The following is a 20,918-nucleotide window of genomic DNA, read 5'->3' on the forward strand; positions in this document are numbered from 1 at the left end:
GGTGCCGGAGTGACGGACAGCGCTGGCTCCTCCCACCTAGGCGCCTGCCCCTCCCACCTAGGCGCCTGCCCCTTCCCTGCGGGAGTTAACCTGGCGCTGGGTCCCACGCTGTTCCGCCTGGTTTGCAAGGCAGCTGAACTGGGAGCGAGTTCGCAAAACCAGCGCCCACAGGCACTTCTGTTTGGGATTGTAAGCTACGGAAAAAGATGGGGGATGTGTCCAGACCTGCACCTAAAAAAATATCCAGGCCCCGAACTTGACCAGCTAGGGCTTGGAGTTTGGGCGCTGCGCTAAAATGCTGCAAGATAGCAAGCCTTTCCCCCTCCACCCCCACTCCGCCCGACTAAAGCTCTCTTTATGCGCGAGGGTAACCTCCGCCTTCTCAGGGCACCCAAATCCAATCCTGGAAGACAGAAGCTGCCCAGGGCCTGCGTCTTGCAATCTCTGCAGGAGCTCAGATGTCTCCTTCCTGGCCTACCTCCACGCCCTGGCTGGTAGCTCAGTTTACAGGAGAGCTGGCTGGCCGTTGCCATCCCAGACCTCCCTGCTTCTGAGCAACAAAAGGACCCACCTTTTGCTGGTAGGAATTTTATCTTTCTAGTGTCTTATAAATATCCAAGGAGCTTTGTTCGCCTTGGATTCTGACAGGTTATCTGCCATTTTAGATTCTGCAGGAGCGAATGGTGAGTTGCAGAGACCCACACATTGGCATACATCAAGCCTGTCACTGCCTGTTAGATACTTTAAAAATAAATGCAGGCTTTCCATGGCAGCAATGTGTGCTGTCACTTCCTTTACAAACATCCCGCCCCCACAGCAGTAACAAGATGGCCCACTGCCCTCAGGAGTTAGCAGAAGATACTGAATATGTGAGCAAATTCTGTTTAGAGATTATTTTAATCCTGGGTCCTACATCACTCATGTGATAGCTTGTCAATCATTAGAGTGAGCTGGTGCCACAGGCTCTGACTTACATCGTTGTTCTCCGCGGCAAGGCACACAGGCTACCCTCCAGAGTTCCTGTTCCTGTGCCAGTCCAACCGGACTGAAGAATGGAAATTGTTTAGGATTTGTGTCACCTGACCAAAGTACAGATGGAGGAGAAGGGACCCCTTCCTCCATTGCCTGCACCAACTGCCGTCCCCTTCTCCCATGGAGCCTTCCCAGGCCCCCTACTGTGGTGCAGCTGAATTCTGTAAGGACACATGCCTGGCTCACATCTGGTATGACATTAACTACCAGACAGGAGGGAGCACTATTCTGCTGTACCACTGGGCAAATGGGTGCTGGCAGGGGTGTGGCTGAGGGGCTGGGACATTATCCTAAGCAGTAAGCTTAGTGCTCACCTCCCAGCAAAGCTCTTCCTCCAAGGGAAGCCTTTCTAGAAATGTCGTGTATAAAAGGTGAGAATAGACGGTATTTTGAGCTTTCCTGCTCACCCTCAGCCTCCCCTTCTCCCCCCCTTTTGCCAGACCTCTGGCCTTTCTTGCAGTTCACAAACAAGTCCCTTGTCAATGATCCCTACCTCCCTCATCCGCCCTTTTACTTTTTCTTCCCTTCCTCCTTGCTTTTTCATGGTCCTGGGGATGAAATGTAGGGCTTCGTGCATACTAGACAAACTCTATACTGAGCTGCATCCTACCCCTGTAGCTTTCTTCATAACAGATTCTAACTTGGTGGGATGGTCTGGGATACAATCATGACAAACTCTGACAGGTGGAGCTAATAATGACTACCACTGCTTACTAAATGCTAAACTGCTAGGCATTGTTCAGCACATCCCATAAATGAGCTCATTTTACCCTCACATGGGGGTAGGTAGACACTATTAATAGCTCCAGTTTTCAGGCAAGGAACCTTAGCATGTGGAGCTAAGTGACTTGGCAGAGACTACACCTCTTGGTTAAGTGTTGACATCAGATTTCACGGACACCCCCAGAAGCAGTAAGAAATCAATCCAGTGCAGAACAAAGAAATCTCAGGGACGAGGACATCGATCAGTTGTGACCATGATTGCCCATCATCCACAAGGCCCTAGGTTCCATCCCCAGCATCACACACCTGTCCTGCCAGCACCTGGGAAGGCGGAGGCAGGAAGGTGCAAAGTTCCAGGCTAGCCTGGGCTCCTCAGTGAGACTTGGTCTCAAAGACCCAAATACAACAGCAACAAAACAAGCGATAATCACTTATCCTAGAAAAATAAATCGACCACGCTGCTGTCCCCTCGAGAAGACTGGGTAGGTACCAGTTGCAAGGTTGATTAGGTGTGGAACAGGCATTTGATGAAGCTATACTTGGAACCACAGCCGGGCTACACATAGGGACCTTGTCCCTGGCAGCTGTTCTCTGAGTAATGAAAGTGGTACCCCAGGTGCTGCTGCTTTTCTTCCACAAACGCCCCATAACCTAACATGATCCACAGCTAATAACTCCTAGGCACACTCTTTGGCAGCAAGTCTTTACTCTGTTCCTGAGACTCCTGGCTCCTTGGATAATTTGTGAGGTAAGACCACTAGGCAAATCTTTAGAGAGGCTGACCTCTGTCCTCATCCCTAGTTACATGCACCTCTGTCCACCTAGATGCTTTGGTCAAGAGTCTCAGGAGTTATCTCTGAGGTTGCTTCTATCTACATCTGTATTCAGCACATCCATTCTTTACAATCTGCACTTACATCTGGTCTTCAGGCTGACATGTGTTCTTTCCTATATATCTAGCTGTGTGTGTGTGTGTGTGTGTGTGTGTATGGGCAGTTAAAAAATATAATGTGTGCCTTCTTATGCTGATCAGCAGAGTTGTGCTGGAATCTTCTAGTCCATGCCTATATTCCACAAGTATTTACTGAGCTCCGGGGACAAGGACAGTTGACAAACCCTGAGCAATTTATAGTATCTTATTAGGTAGAGTATTTTATTTTCCTTGGAGTTTCTTTTCATGGAAGGGCTCAGGGATGCTGGCCAAGCATTCTCAAGGAACTTGGTGAGGGAGGCAGATTGGTCATTTCTCTCTGGAAACCGCCAGGAAGAGCTCAGGGAAGTGTTCTGAGTAAATAAATAAATCCCAGGTCCCAGCTGGTAAGGGGGGTGGAGCTCAGTGTAGGGTTGCCTAGCATAAACAAAGCCCAGAAAAAAAAAAAGCAAGCAAGACCACCCCACTCCAGCCCACACCAATGTTAGTGGAAAGCAACATTCACTAGTTCTGTTCCATACTTTTTGTTAGCAGCCCAGGACTGTATCTATTACAGTTTCATTTCCTAAAAGCTCCAGTCTGCTGGAAGAGTTCCCAGGATTCTGAGAAGTGTGTACTTCCGGAAGGAGATGGAGATGGTCATCTTTATCTGCAAGTTCTCCACGTGTGCTCTAGCCAACTGTGCAGTGACAGAAAAAGAAACGGAGTCTGTGCTGCACATGCGCAGGCTTCTCCCTTGTCCTCATTGCCCAACGGCCCAGTGTAACCTGCACTCACACTACGTGGACCTCACAAGTCACCTGGGGGTGATTTAGTGCACAGGAGGAAGTGCAAACACGTCTCTCATTTTGTGAATACACAAGGAACTTCAGTAGCCACAGAGTTTGACATCTGAGGGACCCAGAACCAGCTGCCTGAGCGCATAAGGGATAGCCACATTGGTTCAGGTCACAGCACATCTTAGAAAGGGCCAGAGTGGGAAGCTGACCTTGTAGTCGATGTTAACATCACACTAATTTCTTAAGAGATCTGAAGCATCATTAAATATATTCAGTTGAAAACAATACAGAATTACCTTTTTTGGCAAAATGATCTCTCAGATCTTTTCTATCTTAGAAGATATATTTAGTCATTGCTCACATCTTACTAGAAAGTCTCAGCAAAGCAGTTAGCAGTTACTGCCTGTGAGACGCAGCCAGATTAGGGATCTTACATTTATTAGTCCCAGAAATAATGCTTAGCCCTAAATTTTTATTAATATCAAATAGAATGTGAAATAAGGGCATTTCCTATGAACAGTGCAGTCCATAAGCAATTGGAAACTGTGTTTAGATTTCATTATATCATTTTGTTATCATAATAGAACAATACTTGTTTCTTAAATGTTAACCATGGATATGAGGGACCCTAGTTATTATGTGATCCATGGAATTTTCCATAATAAAGTTATTTCATTCTAATAACTGGCGCATGTTCCAGCCTAGGGAACTGCTTTGTTCAATGTGAAATTTTCAAAGAGTGGCTTCCTTACATGCTAAAAGCCTTTCTAAAAGCTCTAATTGCATTACTGGAAGGAGGGAAAGTACTTACATAAGGCATCATTACAGCTTTCTATTGTCCCTGAGGCCGTAAGTACTTCTATTGGAAAGAAGGCTATGTAGAATAATCTTAGTCTTTATTTTGTGGTCCTGAGGATTAGACCCGAGCCTCATCCGTGCTAAGTTCACTCTCTACACCTAGCTACACTAGCCACCTCTCCTCCAAGGCCATACAACTCAGATGACCTCATTCTTTTTATTCCTGAATAAATATTTCATTCTATGAACATATATTTTGTTTAATCATTCCCCAGTTGATGAATGCCGGGGGTTTTATTTAGTTTTTGAAGAGCTATGAATGATTCTGTAAGCAGACATTGTGGCTTTAACTAGGTTAGCTTTATAGAAACACCACTTTTTGTATACATGAACATGGGAGATTAAGATAGTGGGGAAAGCAGAGAAAGCCTACCTATGATACATTCAGTTAACATTTTATAGAGTGCCCAGGACATGCTAGGTTATGTTCTAGCTGTGGTGAAACAGCAGGGCAACCCTAATTAGACTCAATTTGTGTTAAAAAAAATTAAAGTGGAGAACCAAAATTTGGGAGGGAGATGGCTGAGTGGTTTAGGAGAGTCTGAAGGGGAGGGGAATAGATGGGATCACCATACATTGTATATATGTATGAGATTTTCAAAGAATGACTAAAAACATTGTCCCTCCCCCCCAGTAATTCCAAATGAGCAGTTAACACGTGTAGGCGGTACTCCATCTGTGAGGTAAAGAGCCTATAAAACTTAGGTAGGCTTACTCATTCATCTATTCATTACGCCAAAGGGAGGGAGGAGCTGCATGCCACAGGCAGCTAACAAGAGGCGAGGCCATTGTGTAACAGCGTGGAGAACAGTTGCAAATCCTAGGGAAGGAAGTTATGAGTGATTACTTACCAGCATCTTTTAGAGATCTTAAGTCATGTTTTCATGTGAGACTTACATTTTGAATTTGCATTTTTACTCTGGTATGACTATGGTGTGATTAATGCCACTAACCAGGAGCAGGGAGTGGGAGGGGTTTATTTCATCTATAGCTCACAGCCCCTCATGAAGGGAAGTCAGGGCAGGAGGTCAGGGAGGAACATGGAGGCGGTACTCAAGCAGAGACCTTGGTGGACCGCTGATTACTGGCTTGTCCCTCATGGCTTACAGGATATCTCTTTGCAGGGGTGACACCATCCACAGTAAGATGAGCCCCCATCCCTCCATCTATCTATCTATCTATCTATCTATCTATCTATCTATCTATCTATCTATCTATCTAGAAAATGCCCCACAGATCTGCCTACAGGCCAATCTGATGGAGGCAATTCCCTAACTGATGTTCTCTCTTGGCAAATGATTCTAGCTTGTGTCAAGCTGACAGAAAGCTGACAATAATAAATAGATAAAAGAATGACAAAATAAACACAGACAAACATGACATGTTGTGGGTCTCACAAAGATGGAACCGTTCAGAGAGTGAGGGTTACTCTAGTGTCCACTCAGTGGTCTGCTGCTGCCTTCAAATGGAGTCTCTTGTTTTCTTGATATTAACTAGGAAGGTCCCCCAAACAGGCAGACTCAAATGATCAGAAGTCTTTAATCTTCAAGTTAAAGATTTAATAAACCAGTCCAACAGTACATGCTAATTTGTTATTCTTTTCTTGGAGACAGGATTTTACTATGTGGCTCTGGCTGGCTTGGAACTCTATGTAGACCAGGCTGGCCTGGAACTCTTACATGGCCCTGGCTTGCCTGAAATTCTGTGTAAACCAGGCTGGTCTTGAGTTCACAGATATCTATCTGCCGGCCTCTGGTGGGAATAAAGGCACACCACAGCACACACTCCCTAATTTTCTTTTGAAACTTGGTCTTGTTAAACTGTCCAGTTTGCAATTGTTGGGCTAAAGTGACTCTCTGTGCCTCAGCCTCTTGCTTAGTTGAGCCTTCAGGTGCCTGTCATCTCACTGGCTGGGAGTCTCACTTCAAAGTGCATTTAAAACCCATTATTAATGGATTTGTGTGTGTGTGTGTGTGTGTGTGTGTGTGTGTGTATCCAGGGTTTGCATAACTATCTTCACAATCTCTCAGAACATTTTTTACCATTAAAAATAGAGAACCATATACCCCCTAAAGCTACTTAACTCCAAGCTCACCTCGGCCCTATGTATGCTTAATCTATTTTGTCTCAATAGACGCAGCTGTCCTGGATATTTCATGTACGAGAAATTATACAGTATGTGGCCTTTTATGTCTGGCTTCACTGATGTAAAATAATGTGTTCAGGGTTCATCTGTGTTGCAGTATGCAAAGAGACATCATTCTTTTATATAGCTATAATTAGCTTTGCATTGTGTGGCCATAAAACATTTTGTTTATAGCTCCATCAGGGCGTTTGGGTTGTTTCTGCATTTTGGTTGTTATGGGCATTCCTGCTGGAAAATTTCGTGTGAATGTACACTTTCAATTCCTCTGGCTACATACACAGCAATGGGGCTACTGGGTCTTATAATGACTACGATTAATTTTCTGTGGAACTTTTGTCAGAGAGAAAGCCTCAATTTAGAAAATGCCTCTATAAGACTGGGCTGTCCGCAAGCTCCTGGGGCATTTTCTTAATTAGGGATTAGTGGTGGAGGCCCAGTCCACTGTGGGTGGTGGCATTCCCAGTCCACTGTGGGTGGTGCTGAGCTCTATAAGAAGCAGGCTGAGCAAGCCAGTAAGCAGCACCCCTCCATGACCCCTGCCTCCAGGTTTCTGCCCTGTGTGAGTTCCTGTTCTGGCTTCCTTCAATAGTAATATTAATAGTGATATGGAAGTGTTGCTACAGACTACTTGGAATTAAAGTTGGAGGAAAGTTGGACTGTTTTCCTTCTTATATTTCAGCGTACTTCTACATTTAATCACATATTTCACGTGATTAAAAGGCAAGTGTAAACATATATTTGCTACCATTTGTAGCCAGTTGTGTACATGTGCCAGACTTTCTGCACAGCCCCTCCCCTAGTAGGAACCAATACCGAACCCAGGGGTGGTGCTGGGGAGTCACAGAGACCTCCTGGCTTACTTGCAGCGATTAAAGCCTGCAAATGTAAACATCCACAGTAGATGCAGCTCTAATAAAATCCTATTTTACTTTGTACCATTTGTTTTCATAAGTCACCACCTTGCTTTGGCACTTGGTGTCAGCCGGGTTCCTTCTCTCTCACGCATCTTGAAGACCAGTACTGCTTTTGAATCGTGAACTGCAGCCAACAGAGGGACACCAGGCAGCCCAGGCGGGCGGAGGGTGGAGCCCCATCACCTGGGTCTGCGCCTGGGTCTGTGTGACAAAGGCTCCATTTCTAAGGAATACTAAACAACACAGCTCTAAGCTATGAAAAAGACAATCTTTTGTTTTATTTTATTGTGTGTAATTTGAAGGTTCTAATATTTGACACCCTCACCATGAAAATCCAGCAGTGCAAAGCAAATGGCAAAGAGCATTAGGACCTTGTTGATATGCTGGGAAGAGACTGAGTGACCACACTGTCCTGCCATCCTGCCTTTTATACAAAGAAGGAATATCAAATGGTGTGACAAGCGATGGTCCACTGGAGTTCTTCATGCAAGGGAATCATTATTTTGAGACTTCTCAAAACACTTTCTATGCGGGGTGGTGGTGTTGCACGCCTTTAATCCCAGCACTCAGGAGGATCTCAAGGTGGAGTTCAAGGCCAGGCTGATCTCTACAATGAGTTCCAGGACAGGTAAGGCTACACATTGAACCTCTGTCTCAAAAACAAAACAAACAAAACAAACAAAACAAACAAAAATCTGATGGGGAAAGGATAGGAGCTCCACAAGGACCAAATATATCTGGGCACAGGGTCTTTTCTGAGACTGACATTCAACCAAGGACCATGTATGGATATAACCTAGAACCTCTGCTCAGATGTAGCCTGTGGTAGCTCAGTAACCAATTGGTTACCCAAAGTGAGGGGAACAGGGACTATTTCTAACAGGAACTCAATGACTGGCTCTTTGGTCTCCCCACCCCCGAAGGGAGGAGCAGTCCTGTTAGGCCACAGAGGAGGGCTTTGCAGCCAGTCCTGAAGATACCTGATAAAACAGGATCAGATGAATGGGGAGGAGGTCCCCCCTATCAGTGGACTTGGAAAGGGGCATGGTGGAGATGAGGGAGGGAGGGAGGGACTGGGAGGGAATGAGGGATCGGGACACAGAGTTAATAAAATGTAACTGATAAAAAAAAAAGAAAAAAAAAGAAAAAAAAAACAAACAAAAAACAAAAGCAAACAAAACCACTTTCTACCCAAAGTCCTGTGGGTAACCCACAGCAAGAATTTCTGTGGCCTGGGGTAATAGCTCAGAGGGCAAGGCCTTGTCATGCAATCGTGAGGCTGGAGTTTTGGTCTTTGGAACTGACAGAAAGCCGGCACGGTAGTGGGGTAGTGGGCGTACCTGTGTGTAATTCTGGTGACTGCACTTGGAGATGGGAGAAGGGATGGAAGCTCCTGGAATTGCCAGCTTGGCATACACAGTGGGGAAAGCAAAAGAGGCCTCGTCTCAAGTAAGGTGGAGAGTAAGAATGGACACCCAAGACTGCCTTCTGACCACACACGTCATGGCACAGGCGTGCCCACACTTACACGTATGATGGATGTGAGCACACTTGGACATGCTGCGTATATGCTCAAGTAAAGCTAAAAAATCAATCAATTAAAAATTCTTTTGTACACCATAAGGCAGATATTTCCAAACAATGATGGAAGAGATGAAGGACTGAGGGAGGGGAAGCTGAGAGACTTTTGCTCAGGTTTCTATTCATTTGTATTATGTCCACCACTCTATCATCTTCCACAGAAAGAAGAGGAAAGAAAGAAAGAAAGAAAGAAAGAAAGAAAGAAAGAAAGAAAGGAAAAGAACTGGTCACAAGTGGGGATAATTCTAGTTTTTCAGATCTAGAAAATAAATCTGAAAATACATCCAACAATAAAGGTGAAAGGGATAGTTAAGAATAATCTATTTATATATCTTGGTGACAGTTATATTTTTGATGAATTCAAACATATGTCTTAAATTCTATTTTCTTTTGTTATAAAATTACCTGCAAAAGACCAATTTTGAAATGCAAAGTCCACAAGTGCCAATAATTTCTAAGTTATTCTAAAAGTTTGGAATTCCCATACAGTTGATGTCAGTGTTAGAGAGGTGGATGAGGTTGGGAAAACTGCCGGCAGTTGAGGAGAGACAGATCTGGGACTGGAGGACAAGAATTGCCTGGCCTTTCCCTCTGAGCATTCTTTCCTCTTTTTCTTTGATGTTCTAAGAGTCTCCCCAAGACAGCTGTTGAAATGGATGTCCTCCTAAATGAGCTCATGTGTTGGTACAGAGCAGGGGAGCCCACGCTGGGTGGTGAAAGTTACATTAAGTGAAGTCTGATTTTTATAGAGATCTTCTAAAGACCCAATTTTCTCTCTCCTAAAATAGCCGTTTCCATGGTTACCTAATCACTTATTATGAGGCCTTAGAGGAAATGCTTTTAAGGGGGGAGATAATTCAGTAGACTGTATTTAAATTTTCATAGCAGGAAACTAGGCAACTTGGGATAAAAGATAATCTCTGAAAACTTGCAGCTTGCTTGGTGCTAAAAAGACATTTGTAGCCAAGTGGGGAGTTTCAGTTTCAGTGGTAACTGGTGATTCCCACGCTACCCCCCTTCTCCACGTACGCATGTCTTGTTACTGGAAGCAGTAGTTATGGCTCAGCACCACAGAAGCGGCTATGGGTTCCAGTAACTGCCTAGAGAGGGCACATATATGGTAGCCTGGGCTGCACATTGCCTATCTCTCCACTCCATCTGGAATCTTCTCTGCAAAGAAGATGGAAGGGATGAAAATAGGAAGAAAGCTACTTAAGAGCAGCCAGCATACCCGGTATCCCAGAGAAACCACCCACCCAGGGCCTTCCCCAACGTGCTGCGGATTCAAAACTAGCTCAAAGGCAGTTTTGGAGAAATTCTACTTTTTCCTAGAAGTATCCTGAGGAAGTTTCTACCCCTTGTGTGTCAAACTGCAGAGAGCAGATCTTGGCAGTCTCCAAATATCTGCTTTACCGGTGTGCTATATTTCAGAGGTCCCTCCTGTACCTGTATTCCTTTTCAGGCTGCTTCCGGGGCACAATGATGTCGGTTGGCTGACTATGAGGATGCAGGCCTTGCAAACGCATGTGCAGTCTCTACCACGTCATTATTGACTGCTGACTCGTCAAGGACCGAAGGAGCAGGCTGCAGTTCTGTCGTCACCAGGCCCGCGTGATGACTGCCCACACACAGCCAGCCCCGTGACATTGCGTTTATTTTCTGCTCTGCACTCTTCCGTCCTCGCGTCATCTTTCTTTTCCAGCTGAACATGTATGTATATGTATGTGATGTGTATGTATAGAGCATAAATGTCACAGCTTTGAAGTAGAGGATTCCATGGTTTTAGTATATCCATAAGGTTGTATGACTAGCACACTAGCCCGTTCTGGAACATTAACCCATCATCCTGATGGTTAATCCTCATTGTCAACTTGACTGTATTCAGAATCACTTAGGAGATTCGTGAAGAATCTAACACTTCTGGGTGTTTCTAGAGAGAATAAACCAAGGGGGTGAAGATCCACCCTAAAAGCAGGTAGCACCTAACTCACAGGCTGAGGTCTGTGCAGAATAGAAGAGAGATCCAATAGAATACTGGTATTTCTCTCTGCTCCTGGCCTGACATGATGTGAATGAGCTGCTTCAGTGTGCCCTGCTGGCCATGGTGACTGAACTCCCTGAAACCATGAGCCAAAACAAATTATTTTTTCTTTAAGTTGCTTCTGTCAGGGATTTTTATCATAAAAACATGGACATAACCAACATATACATCATCCCTGAAAGAATCCTGGTTACTGAACTCCCTGAAACCATGAGCCAAAACAAATTATTTTTTCTTTAAGTTGCTTCTGTCAGGGATTTTTATCATAAAAACATGGACGTAACCAACATATACATCATCCCTGAAAGAATCCATTCACCCTAATTTTCTCCTCCTCACCCCCACTTGCCTTTAAGGGCTTGCCATTCATGGACATTTTATGTGTGGACCATTTATTTGTGGCCCTTTGGGCTTGTCTTCCATCACTTGGCATGTCTTCCAGAACTGTCCGTTTTCTACTTGTGCAACAGTACTGCCTTTCTCAGCTGTGGCTGAATACATCCCATTGCAAGGACATTGCACATCTATCTGTCCATGGGCACTTGGGTTGCATCTGATTTTGTCTCTTATGGGTAAAGTTGCTACCAATACTTGTTTGTATGGATGTATGTTTGTAATTATATATATATATATATATATATATAATTTCATTTATTTGAGTGCTCTATCTCATCCCAGAAGAGAAGAGAGCATCAGATGCCAGTATAGATGGCTGTGAGCCACCATGTGGTTGCTGGAACTTGAACTCAGGACCTCTGGAAGAGCAGACAGTGCTCTTAACCACTGAGCCATCCCTCCAGCCCCCTGCTTGTAATTCTTTTGGGCAAATATCTAAGAGTGAATAGCTGGCTCTATAGGCCGAGCCTTTTGTGCACTGCTAGTCTTATGATGTCACTTTTTTTTTCTCCTGGTACTGAAAGTTAAACCAAGAGCCTTTTGCATGCCAGGCAGCCATTCAACTAAAGCCAGAGCCCTCGTTATAGTTTTGTTTTGAGCTAGGTTTTCATTAAGCTGACCAGGCTGACCTCAAGATCACCGTATAGGTGAGAAAAGGCTTTGAACTTGCTATTTTATTTCAAACTCCTGAATAGCTGGGATTGCCAGCTGGTACCAGCAGCCCTAGCGTCTTAGGTCTTAGTGGGCAATTCAGTCTCCTGAGGCCCTAGCAGAACTTCAGGGGCAACAAAGAACTCTTCCCCAAACAGTTCTGAGAATTATGCACAGGCAGACGGCTCCTAAGTAAGCACCAGGGTTCAAAGTGCAGAGCTGCTGAGCAGCACAGTGCAGTGACTCAGTCACCCGAGAGGTCAGTCAGATCTTCCCGCAATTCAGATGAGGCAAAAAGGAAACCACGTCAAGATCCTGGGGACCGGCAAGAGTAAGCCGCAGTCACGAGAATCTAGGGTGTGGTGGGGACTTGTGAAGGAGTCAGGGTCAGTGTCTCCAGTCAGTGGTACGCTGAATCCGGAGCTCTTGCTCTGTCAACCCAGTTACAACCCCGTGCCACACCTGAAACTTCAGTAGTCTCTGAACTGAGTATGCGATGGTGGTCTCTAAGACTGTGTGGGGTGGAACAGATCTGTTTCCCAGGCCTCCCAGCCATTGGAATGAGGCACAGTGTAGTTCCAAGCTTCTGCAGGGACGCAGCCATGAACCACCCACTTGGCTGCTGGCCAGACAGAAGATCAGCAGACGGGTCACGTGTAGCGCATCGTTCTTGATGGGGCAAGGAAATGACTGTGCAGTATTTAACATACCAGACTTTCTACGGCTATTTCAGAGTATGTTCCTCCTACGTGTGGGGAAAAAGTGGACGGTAAACCAGCATGCTGAGTTTTGACAGTAGCTGCCTCACATGTCTGGTGTCTACCTTGTCTCTTTAAACAAAACAAAACAAAACAAATTTTTTTTTGTGTGTATATGTGTGTGTGTGTACCATACATGTGTAGGTGCCTTCTGAGGCCAATAGAAGGCATTGGATACCCTGGATCTGTAGTTACAGGTAGCTGTGGACCACCTGGGTGCTGGGGCCTGCAATCCTGTCCTCTGGAAGAGCAGGAAGCACTCTTGACCTCTGAGCCATCTTCCAGTCCCTACTTTGTCTCTTGATTGCATTATTTCTTGTCTTCTGTGCTTGACTTAATCTTGAGTTGTTTTATTCATCAAAGTCCTAGGAGCAGTATGATAGTACACATTTATATGTGTCTGTATCTGTCTACCTGGTGGCCTGGGTAGGAGCTGTGCAATCCAGGTCTGTATAAACGTGTATGCTCTATGGAGTTTGTATAGTAATGGAACTATGAAATGACATGCTTCTCAGAGATCATCAGCAATATTTGACTCACGTCATCAGCAATATTTGACTCTGACACATATACAACTGGCAAAGGCTACCTTCCCAGAGCAATGCCCAACTGAGAAATGGTTTCACGAATATGAATGGGACCCATTCCCCAGAGAAGGTTAAAGCCTTATGAGTGGACAAATAGCATAGCACCATGGTCACATCCCTCTGGCAATGTGATGCTTGTGCGTCCTTTCTTTTAGGTAGCAACAGTGATGGGAGATAGTCAGAGCTTCCAGTTTTCTTACGTTTACTTAGCAACTTAATGCACTCTGGGTTCTCCATCCCCCAGTCCCAGAACTTGAGCATAGAAGTGAAACAAGATCACTGATAGGAGACAATGGTTTTGAGTCGATATGACTCTCAAACATTAAGATTGATAAAGTGGTGATGGGAGGAGAGTTATGAAGAGTCACAAGTCTCCGAGGTGACTTCTTGTGATTTTGAGGTTTGAGGTTATGAAAACTGGGCTTTATCCCTAACAAGCCTGAAAGGGGCATCTCAGTCTGAGGTCGGGATCCTCGTTTACGAGGTACTTTTTATTCATGGCTCTCTGTAGTTTGCAAGGATAGAAGTGAAAGAAAGCAGAAATCTCTTGTGGTGGTGTCTGTTACGGGGAAACCGATTCTAGGCTGCCTCAGTCTGCTGCTCTGGCCTCAGGGTATCAGTCACAGATTAGCTCAACAGTATGCCAGGTACTATTCTATGGGCTTTGAATATCTAAATTATTTGTCCTATCACAACTCTATGGGACTAGGTGCCACTGTTTTTTTTTTTTCTTTTTCTTTTTTTCCCCAAGTCTCAGGCAGCAGGTGATGGCAGAGCTGTTACCTCATCCGATTCTTGGTCTGCCCACTGCCAAACTCATGCCACTATAAAAAAAGATTTATTTTTTGCACATTCCACTTGAAACTAAATTATTCACTCTTCATTCCACCAACACAAAAGAGAAGTTTTCATTTTTTTTTGTTGTTGTTTAAGAAAAGAAATTCCTCATGTGACTATGATGGGTAACACCGTGTCTACAAGGATGGTGAAACACATGCTGCACGCCAACTTCCCGTGCAAACACGTGTGAATTTCATCGTCATTGTGACCTATGCTAGAGAGTCCAGCTGCTGCCATTTTCTGCTTTGGCACGTAGGTTAATAGATGTTATATAATGCTGGCAGACCTCAGACTCATGATCCTCCTGCCTCAGCTTTGTAATAAGCATAAGGAGGGCCACATGCTCTTAGTCAGGCCTTGGTCACACTTCTGAAAACAATTATTTTATTTTATTCTCATACAACAAGAGCTTTATTGTGAGCTTGACTCTCACAGAGAAAGTTCCAGTGCACTTAGAATTAACTAATTACATCATGACATTATAGAGCTGTATTATTCCACATCCCAGAGGTCATTGAAACAGGTTACTGATGTCATTGGTCATGACATGAACAGAACAACAGTGTGGTTGAACCTGGGGCCCAGGCTAGCATGCACCACTTGCTTCTGTATTGAAGGGAACAAAGGGGTCTTAACACAGGGATTATTAATTCACTTTTTTTTTTTTTTTTACTTTGCAAGGAAACAGACAGCTGTTGTCCTAGTACTTGAGAGCCACCACTGAAGGCACTCACATCGTACTCATTTATTCCAAAAGGCTCCAGAGAAGAAAGTTGAAGCCTCTCCACAAGGCAAACCACCTGCGGGTGAGATCCAACACTGGCCTGTACTTGATCTCAGACAATATGAAAACATCATTTTCCTGGGACATAAATTCATCCCAGAGGAGACAAAACAATAAGAAAAGCCATCACTGATGCTCTGCACCCTGGCTACAGGACAGTTGCACGACCAGGAGTCCACTCTCACTTCTGTGTCATAATCAAAGAGTCTGCTTTCATTTTCACTCTCAGCCAATCACCAGAACACACTGAAGCTGCTGCTGGTTCAAGTCCAGAAGCATCCCAAAAACAGCAGAGAAAGGAGAAAGAACCTGCCTGAGACCAGTGGAAACTTCATTATGCCGAACTCCAGTGTGCAGCAGGGAAACAATAGGAAACAGGCCTTATTTTATTTTAAACAAGGTATATGTGTGTGTATATCACTGTGCATTCGAGTGCAGGTTCCTGAGGGGGTCAGTAGAGGGCACCAACTCCACTGGAGCTGAAGTTTTAGGCAGCTGTGAACTGCCATATGAATACTGGATATTGAACTCTTAGACACTAAACCATCTCTCCAGTCCTATAAATTTGATATTAAAAATTAATTTGGGAAGCCTTACTTCAAAATTAAAATATAATAATGAATATTTAGGTACATTATGATTCACAAATATGCCTTTAACAGTGCAGGAAGGAAAAAAAAATGCTTAGAGCTGAAAACCATCAAAATAAAGTGAATGAAGCCTAGTCTGTTTTTTCTGAGAAACAGTGTTAGCGAACACGGCTTTTTTAGTGAGACAATGTTCCCAATGCACCAGCTTCAGTGAAACAATATTACTAAGCACACCTTTAGCAAAACAATGTTACCAAACATACTTTTAGTGAAACAATGTTGCCAAGCACAACTTCTTCAGTGAAACAATGTTACCGAACGCGCCTCCTTTAGAAAATTAACTTTGGGAATGAAAGCTACACTTGTTCCCTACTTTAGGAAACCCCGGAGGGAGAGCACAGCCAAGAAAGCAATTACTCTTCAGGAGGCCTGGCCAGGGAAGCAACTTACTATTGTGCACAGTCGATCAGCTGGTACTCGTTGGATCTCTCAAAGCAGGCCTTCACCCCCTCATCATCCCACAGCTTCTTCACATGATCAAAGAACTCCTAAGGTTGGAAAGAGTGACAAGAAAGCGCACGTCAGGACATTCTACAAATCAGAAAGCAAAAGGAAACGGCAAGACAGGAGTTGCGAGGAGGGCAAGGATTCTTTTAGTGTGGAAGTCCAAACTAAGAGACACTGTACACTGTGTACTGTGTACGGATGTAAAAAACGTCCGTACACTGTCGTGTGCACGGATGGTTCGGCACGATACAGGCAGGCATCTGACAAGTTCAGCTCTCACTACTCATGCAAGCTACAGAACCTTCCTACTGTTCACAAAGCTCACCAGAACAAAACCTGTGAGTCAAAAATAAGTATTAGTCATTAATTATAAAGCAAGAGCACAATTGTAAGGTTCTTAGCTTCAGTACTTTTGAGAGCTAAGCAACTGCCTCAGCAATGGAAGACATGGAGAGTCTAAGGTTTGTCTTAGCAGCTGTCTTTTGGTTTTTCTACGTGAGGCAAGATCAGAATGGAAGGCCGGAGAGATGGCTCAAGAGTTAAGAGTACTTGCTGTTCTTGCAAAGGACCCTGGGTTTGATTCTCAGCTTCCATATGGTACTTCACAAACCATCTGTAATTCTAGTCCAAGGGGATCCAATGCCCTCTTTGACCTCTTTGGGCACCAACACACACACACACACACACACACACACACACACACACACGTTGTTCACATGAAGCAAAACACCCATACACATAAAAAATTAAAAATGGACAAACCAAAGTAGATGGATTAAATTGGCTCCTTAACATAAAAGAAATCTGCCATAGGGTCTCAGGGAGTCCAGCCTGGCCCCAAATTTATGATCTTCCTGCTTCAGCCTCAGTACTATTACTGAGCTTGCTGCTCAGTGATGGATAGCTTACTATGAAGATTTTAGTTTTTATGTTTAAAGCAAACCATGGGTTAAATAGGAACAGTGAGTTTCGATTCACTGAAGAGCCGTAATGCTTACCCATTATGGCATCAGGGGCCTCTGAAAGAACTTCCCTTGTCACTAGCTCTGGGGCACTTGATTCTTCTCCAAGTGATAGACTTTATGTAAGATGGATGCAGCTGGATTTGAATATAGGAACTATCGATACTATATCCGTATAGTCTCCATTGGCAGTTTAAAAAGTGCCCAGGATGAGCCTAAACCTGGCTAATAAGCAGGATGAGCGGTGGGCTCTTTATCTGGTTTCTTGGTTTCAGAAAGGCCAGCACAAACTAAGGAGAAAATGCCAACAGGTGCAGGCTTCTTGCCTATCTCTGGCGGCTCCCTCAAACTTTTCTGGCCCATGTTAGAGCCAGGACAGCTGCCCCCATGTGGAGCAGGCTCTTGTGGTTGTCACTCACAGTGGCCAGTCACAATAGAAACCACACACGGGTCAGACCCTGAACTAATTGGGATGAGGCTAGGGGCCAGACACAGCAAGAGATCAGACCCTCAGGAGACCAAGCCACAGAAAGGCTTGGTCTGTCACAGGGATTGGATCCAAGGGAAGTGTAGAGGTGCCGTGGGGCCAAGCAGAACCCTCTGGCAGGTGGCAGCGGAGAGGTAGGCACTCAGATTGGAACTCATTGCTATCCTGTCCCTGACAGCAGGTGCTTGCTGGGTGGGGCAGAAGTAGAAGGACAGGTCATGGAGTGCTTCATCACCCAGGCCCCCAGCTCTCAAGATCCCTGTGGGATCCACTGGGCTCCCTCCTGCATCAACGTCTATGCCGCAGCTCTCCAGCTCCGCTGGAGATTCCATTCAGAAATGGAAAACCAAGGAGAGGTGTGACTGTGTGACATTTATTTCTTATATTGTTTTCATATTACTGGATGAGAAGCACCATCAGATCTTTGTATGTTTAAGCAATCAAAATGCATGGATACTCTGACTCTTTTCAAAGGGACTGAGTGGCATTATCTAAGGTAAACATTGCGCCACAGGTAAAGCTACTTTGCAAGACAATGTTCTGAAATTTCAAAAGCATGATTTTGGATTTTTTTTTGCATGCAAATAAATGTATGTGTGCTAGGTGCATGTGTGTGTGTGTGTAGCTCATATCTGCACATGTAGGCATCTGTGTGTTCATGATCACGCATGGAGACATTTGATGCCGACAATGGGAGCTTTCCTCGGTTGCTCTTGACCTTATGTGTTGAAGCAGAGTCTCTCAAAGGAACCAAGCTCACAGAGATGGAGACTCTAGCTAAGCAGCTTTCTCCATCTAGCAACACTGCCTCCTGAATTCTGAGTGTGACAGGGAAGCTGCCATGCCCACCTGGCCTTCATGTTGGTGGAGGGGATCTGAAGTCAGATCCCCACACATGCCCAGCTGTTATCCTGTGAGCCATCTCCCAAGGGACCATAATTTTAAGTAAAATTTAAAGGTTAAAAAAAAGTTAAATACCTAACCACTGCCCATTGTTCTGACAACCTTAGTCTTCCCCTTCCTGGTATAGATAGTATATTAGAAAATAGCCTGAAATTCTCAGATAATGACCAGGGTTTTTTTTTTTTTCTTCTTCTGCTATTGGGTTTTTCATAACTTTTTTTTTTTAAGAAAACAAATACACGACAAGAAACATAAGGGTACTATTTCCCATATAATTTCTATATTAACATATACAAATCACTTCTGAATTATACACACTTGGGACAGGTTTCCCATTTTGAAATGGAGATCAAAAGCGTTCCTCTAGTTTCTTGAGATGTGGGATGTGCAATTGGCCTTGCGCACTGCAGTGTGTGGCTGCCCAGCTCTTCCCGGGGGCAGCAGTCCCAGCCAGCCCTGCTCCCTGGGCTTGTGAAACTTGTCACTGGGCTGTGAGAAAATATTACTCCTTAGGTTTACTGCATGACATATTTTAATATATGTGTGCTCTATCTGCCCGTACATCTGCATACCAGAAGAGGGCATCCGATTCCAGTATAGATGGTTGTGAGCCATCATGTGGCTGCTGGGAATTGAACTCAGGACCTCTGGAAGAGCAGACAGAGCTCTTATCTGTTGATCCATCTCTCTAGCCCATGATAGTCTTTCAAAGATGACATACAGAAAATACCTCATTGTGGTATTAGTTTTCATTTCTTTAAAGACAAATAATGTGGAATGTGGGGGATCATTGTCTGTTAGTGTCAGGGACTCCCTTGCAAAAACAGGTTATTTATGTCTATCATGTATTTTTAATCTTACAGACCCTGACTTTGATGACAGTAATGATTCTCCCTCTTCTTCTTGAGACAAGATCTCATGTAGCCCAGGGTAGCCTTGAATTTGCTACACGACAGGGGCTGACGTGGGACTTGTGCTTCTCAGTCTTGCCTCCAATCCTGAGTGCTGGAATTACAGGTATGTACCATCATGCCTGGTTTGTGCAGTTCTGAAGACTGGAGGCAAGGTTTCATGCATGCTGGGAAAGCCTTCTGCCAACTGAGCTACATCTTCCAACCCCCTCTAGGCGATGTATAAAATTAGCATCATGTAAGAACCATGTAAATAGTTGCTACACTGTATCCTTAGGGAGTAAGGACAGGAAAAAAGTTTGTGGATATTTAGAACTATTGAAGATTTACCCTCAAATATTTGTGATTAATTGGTTGACTTCTCAGATCTAGAAACTACCAACTGTAAGTCTAAAATTCTACTTAGGAACAGCTTTCAGAAACGATGCTAGGATAAACCCAACCTGAGGTCAGTGGTCTTAACACCTTGCCTTCACTAGCATGAAGTATGCCTGCCAAAGACTACCCAGTAAAAGGAGGTCATATCCCACACTCACGAGATGCCCTTTGTGCTCCAGGCAACATGCTGGGGGTCTTGGATATGACGTCCTTTCTGTGTCTCAAATAATCCATGAAATAGGTGATTTAGTTTCATATTTTAGATGCTAGAGTGAGAACCACTGAGTACACTTGGTCTCTTCACATTGACCTGACTGGAAAACGGCCAGGTGTGGACTCAAAGCATTCTCAGAGTCCACCTCGCTTGTTTCTCTCTGGCCCATGGGAGCTCCTGGGACCCAGGAGAGCAGTGAGGTCATGGGGGAGAGCAAGTACACCCTTGTCTTAATTTTGCCTGTAGGGCTTAGCCTGCTAACTACCCCCAACATCATTTGAGAACAACTTTTGGGCTGTATTTGGTAAACTTCACCCTTCTCTCCCACCATGCCGCCACCAAGAGTCAGGTAGGAACACACTATCACCTCAGAAAACATTCACCCTTCTTTTGGGTTCAAGTCCTACCACTACCCCAGGATTAAATGAGTGCTGACTTACTCTGTCACTGTAGTTTTGCCTTTTCTCAAAACTTTTTACATATGAAATCATACAATCTTTTGTGTTTAGCTTCTTTCTCACTTAGCACAATACATTTTAGATTCATTTGCTTCATTATGCATATTGCCAATATGCTTCATTGATTATTATTATTATTATTATTATTATTATGATTTTGCTTGTGACAGAACCCAGACCTTACATATGCTAATCTATTGGCCTGCCACCAAGCTATGTTCTCCACCTTTGTTTTTAAATTGCTGAATTCTGCCCATGGTATAATTGCATTAGGTTTCGTTCATTCACACACCAGCTGATACATTTGGTTGTCTTTAGTTTTTTAACTTTAATATTATTATTATTTCTCTGTGTGTGAGTGTGGGCGTGAGCATGTTATGTAGACATCAGATGACAGCTTTTGGGGATTGTATCTCTCCCTTCACTGTGGGTTCTGGGGTGTCACACTCAGGTTATTTGGCTTCTGTGGCAAGCGCTTTTACCCACC

At 44.3% G+C, this 20,918-nt stretch overlaps 1 protein-coding gene and 1 long non-coding RNA gene across 4 annotated transcripts in view; one reads left to right on the plus strand and one right to left on the minus strand.

Annotated features, from left to right (window-relative positions):
- Gnal (G protein subunit alpha L) overlaps nucleotides 1–20,918 on the minus strand; it is a 128,256-nt gene that overhangs the window by 21,202 nt on the left and 86,136 nt on the right. For both annotated transcript variants that reach the window (XM_060377141.1, XM_060377142.1), the window contains exon 5: nucleotides 16,062–16,159. In XM_060377141.1, coding sequence (XP_060233124.1) covers nucleotides 16,062–16,159 — 98 coding nt within the window. The remainder of the gene's footprint in view (nucleotides 1–16,061; nucleotides 16,160–20,918) is intronic.
- On the plus strand, nucleotides 33–15,573 carry LOC132652282 (uncharacterized). 2 transcript variants are annotated; one of them, XR_009589762.1, is made up of 3 exons: nucleotides 33–580; nucleotides 10,427–10,674; nucleotides 14,919–15,573. It is a non-coding gene; the product is annotated as an uncharacterized LOC132652282 (long non-coding RNA). The 2 variants fall into 2 exon arrangements; XR_009589763.1 differs by lacking the exon at nucleotides 33–580 and adding an exon at nucleotides 6,761–8,011.

The sequence above is a fragment of the Meriones unguiculatus genome, chromosome 2, assembly GCF_030254825.1.
Source record: "Meriones unguiculatus strain TT.TT164.6M chromosome 2, Bangor_MerUng_6.1, whole genome shotgun sequence".
In the NCBI taxonomy this organism is placed as follows: Eukaryota; Metazoa; Chordata; class Mammalia; order Rodentia; family Muridae; genus Meriones; species Meriones unguiculatus.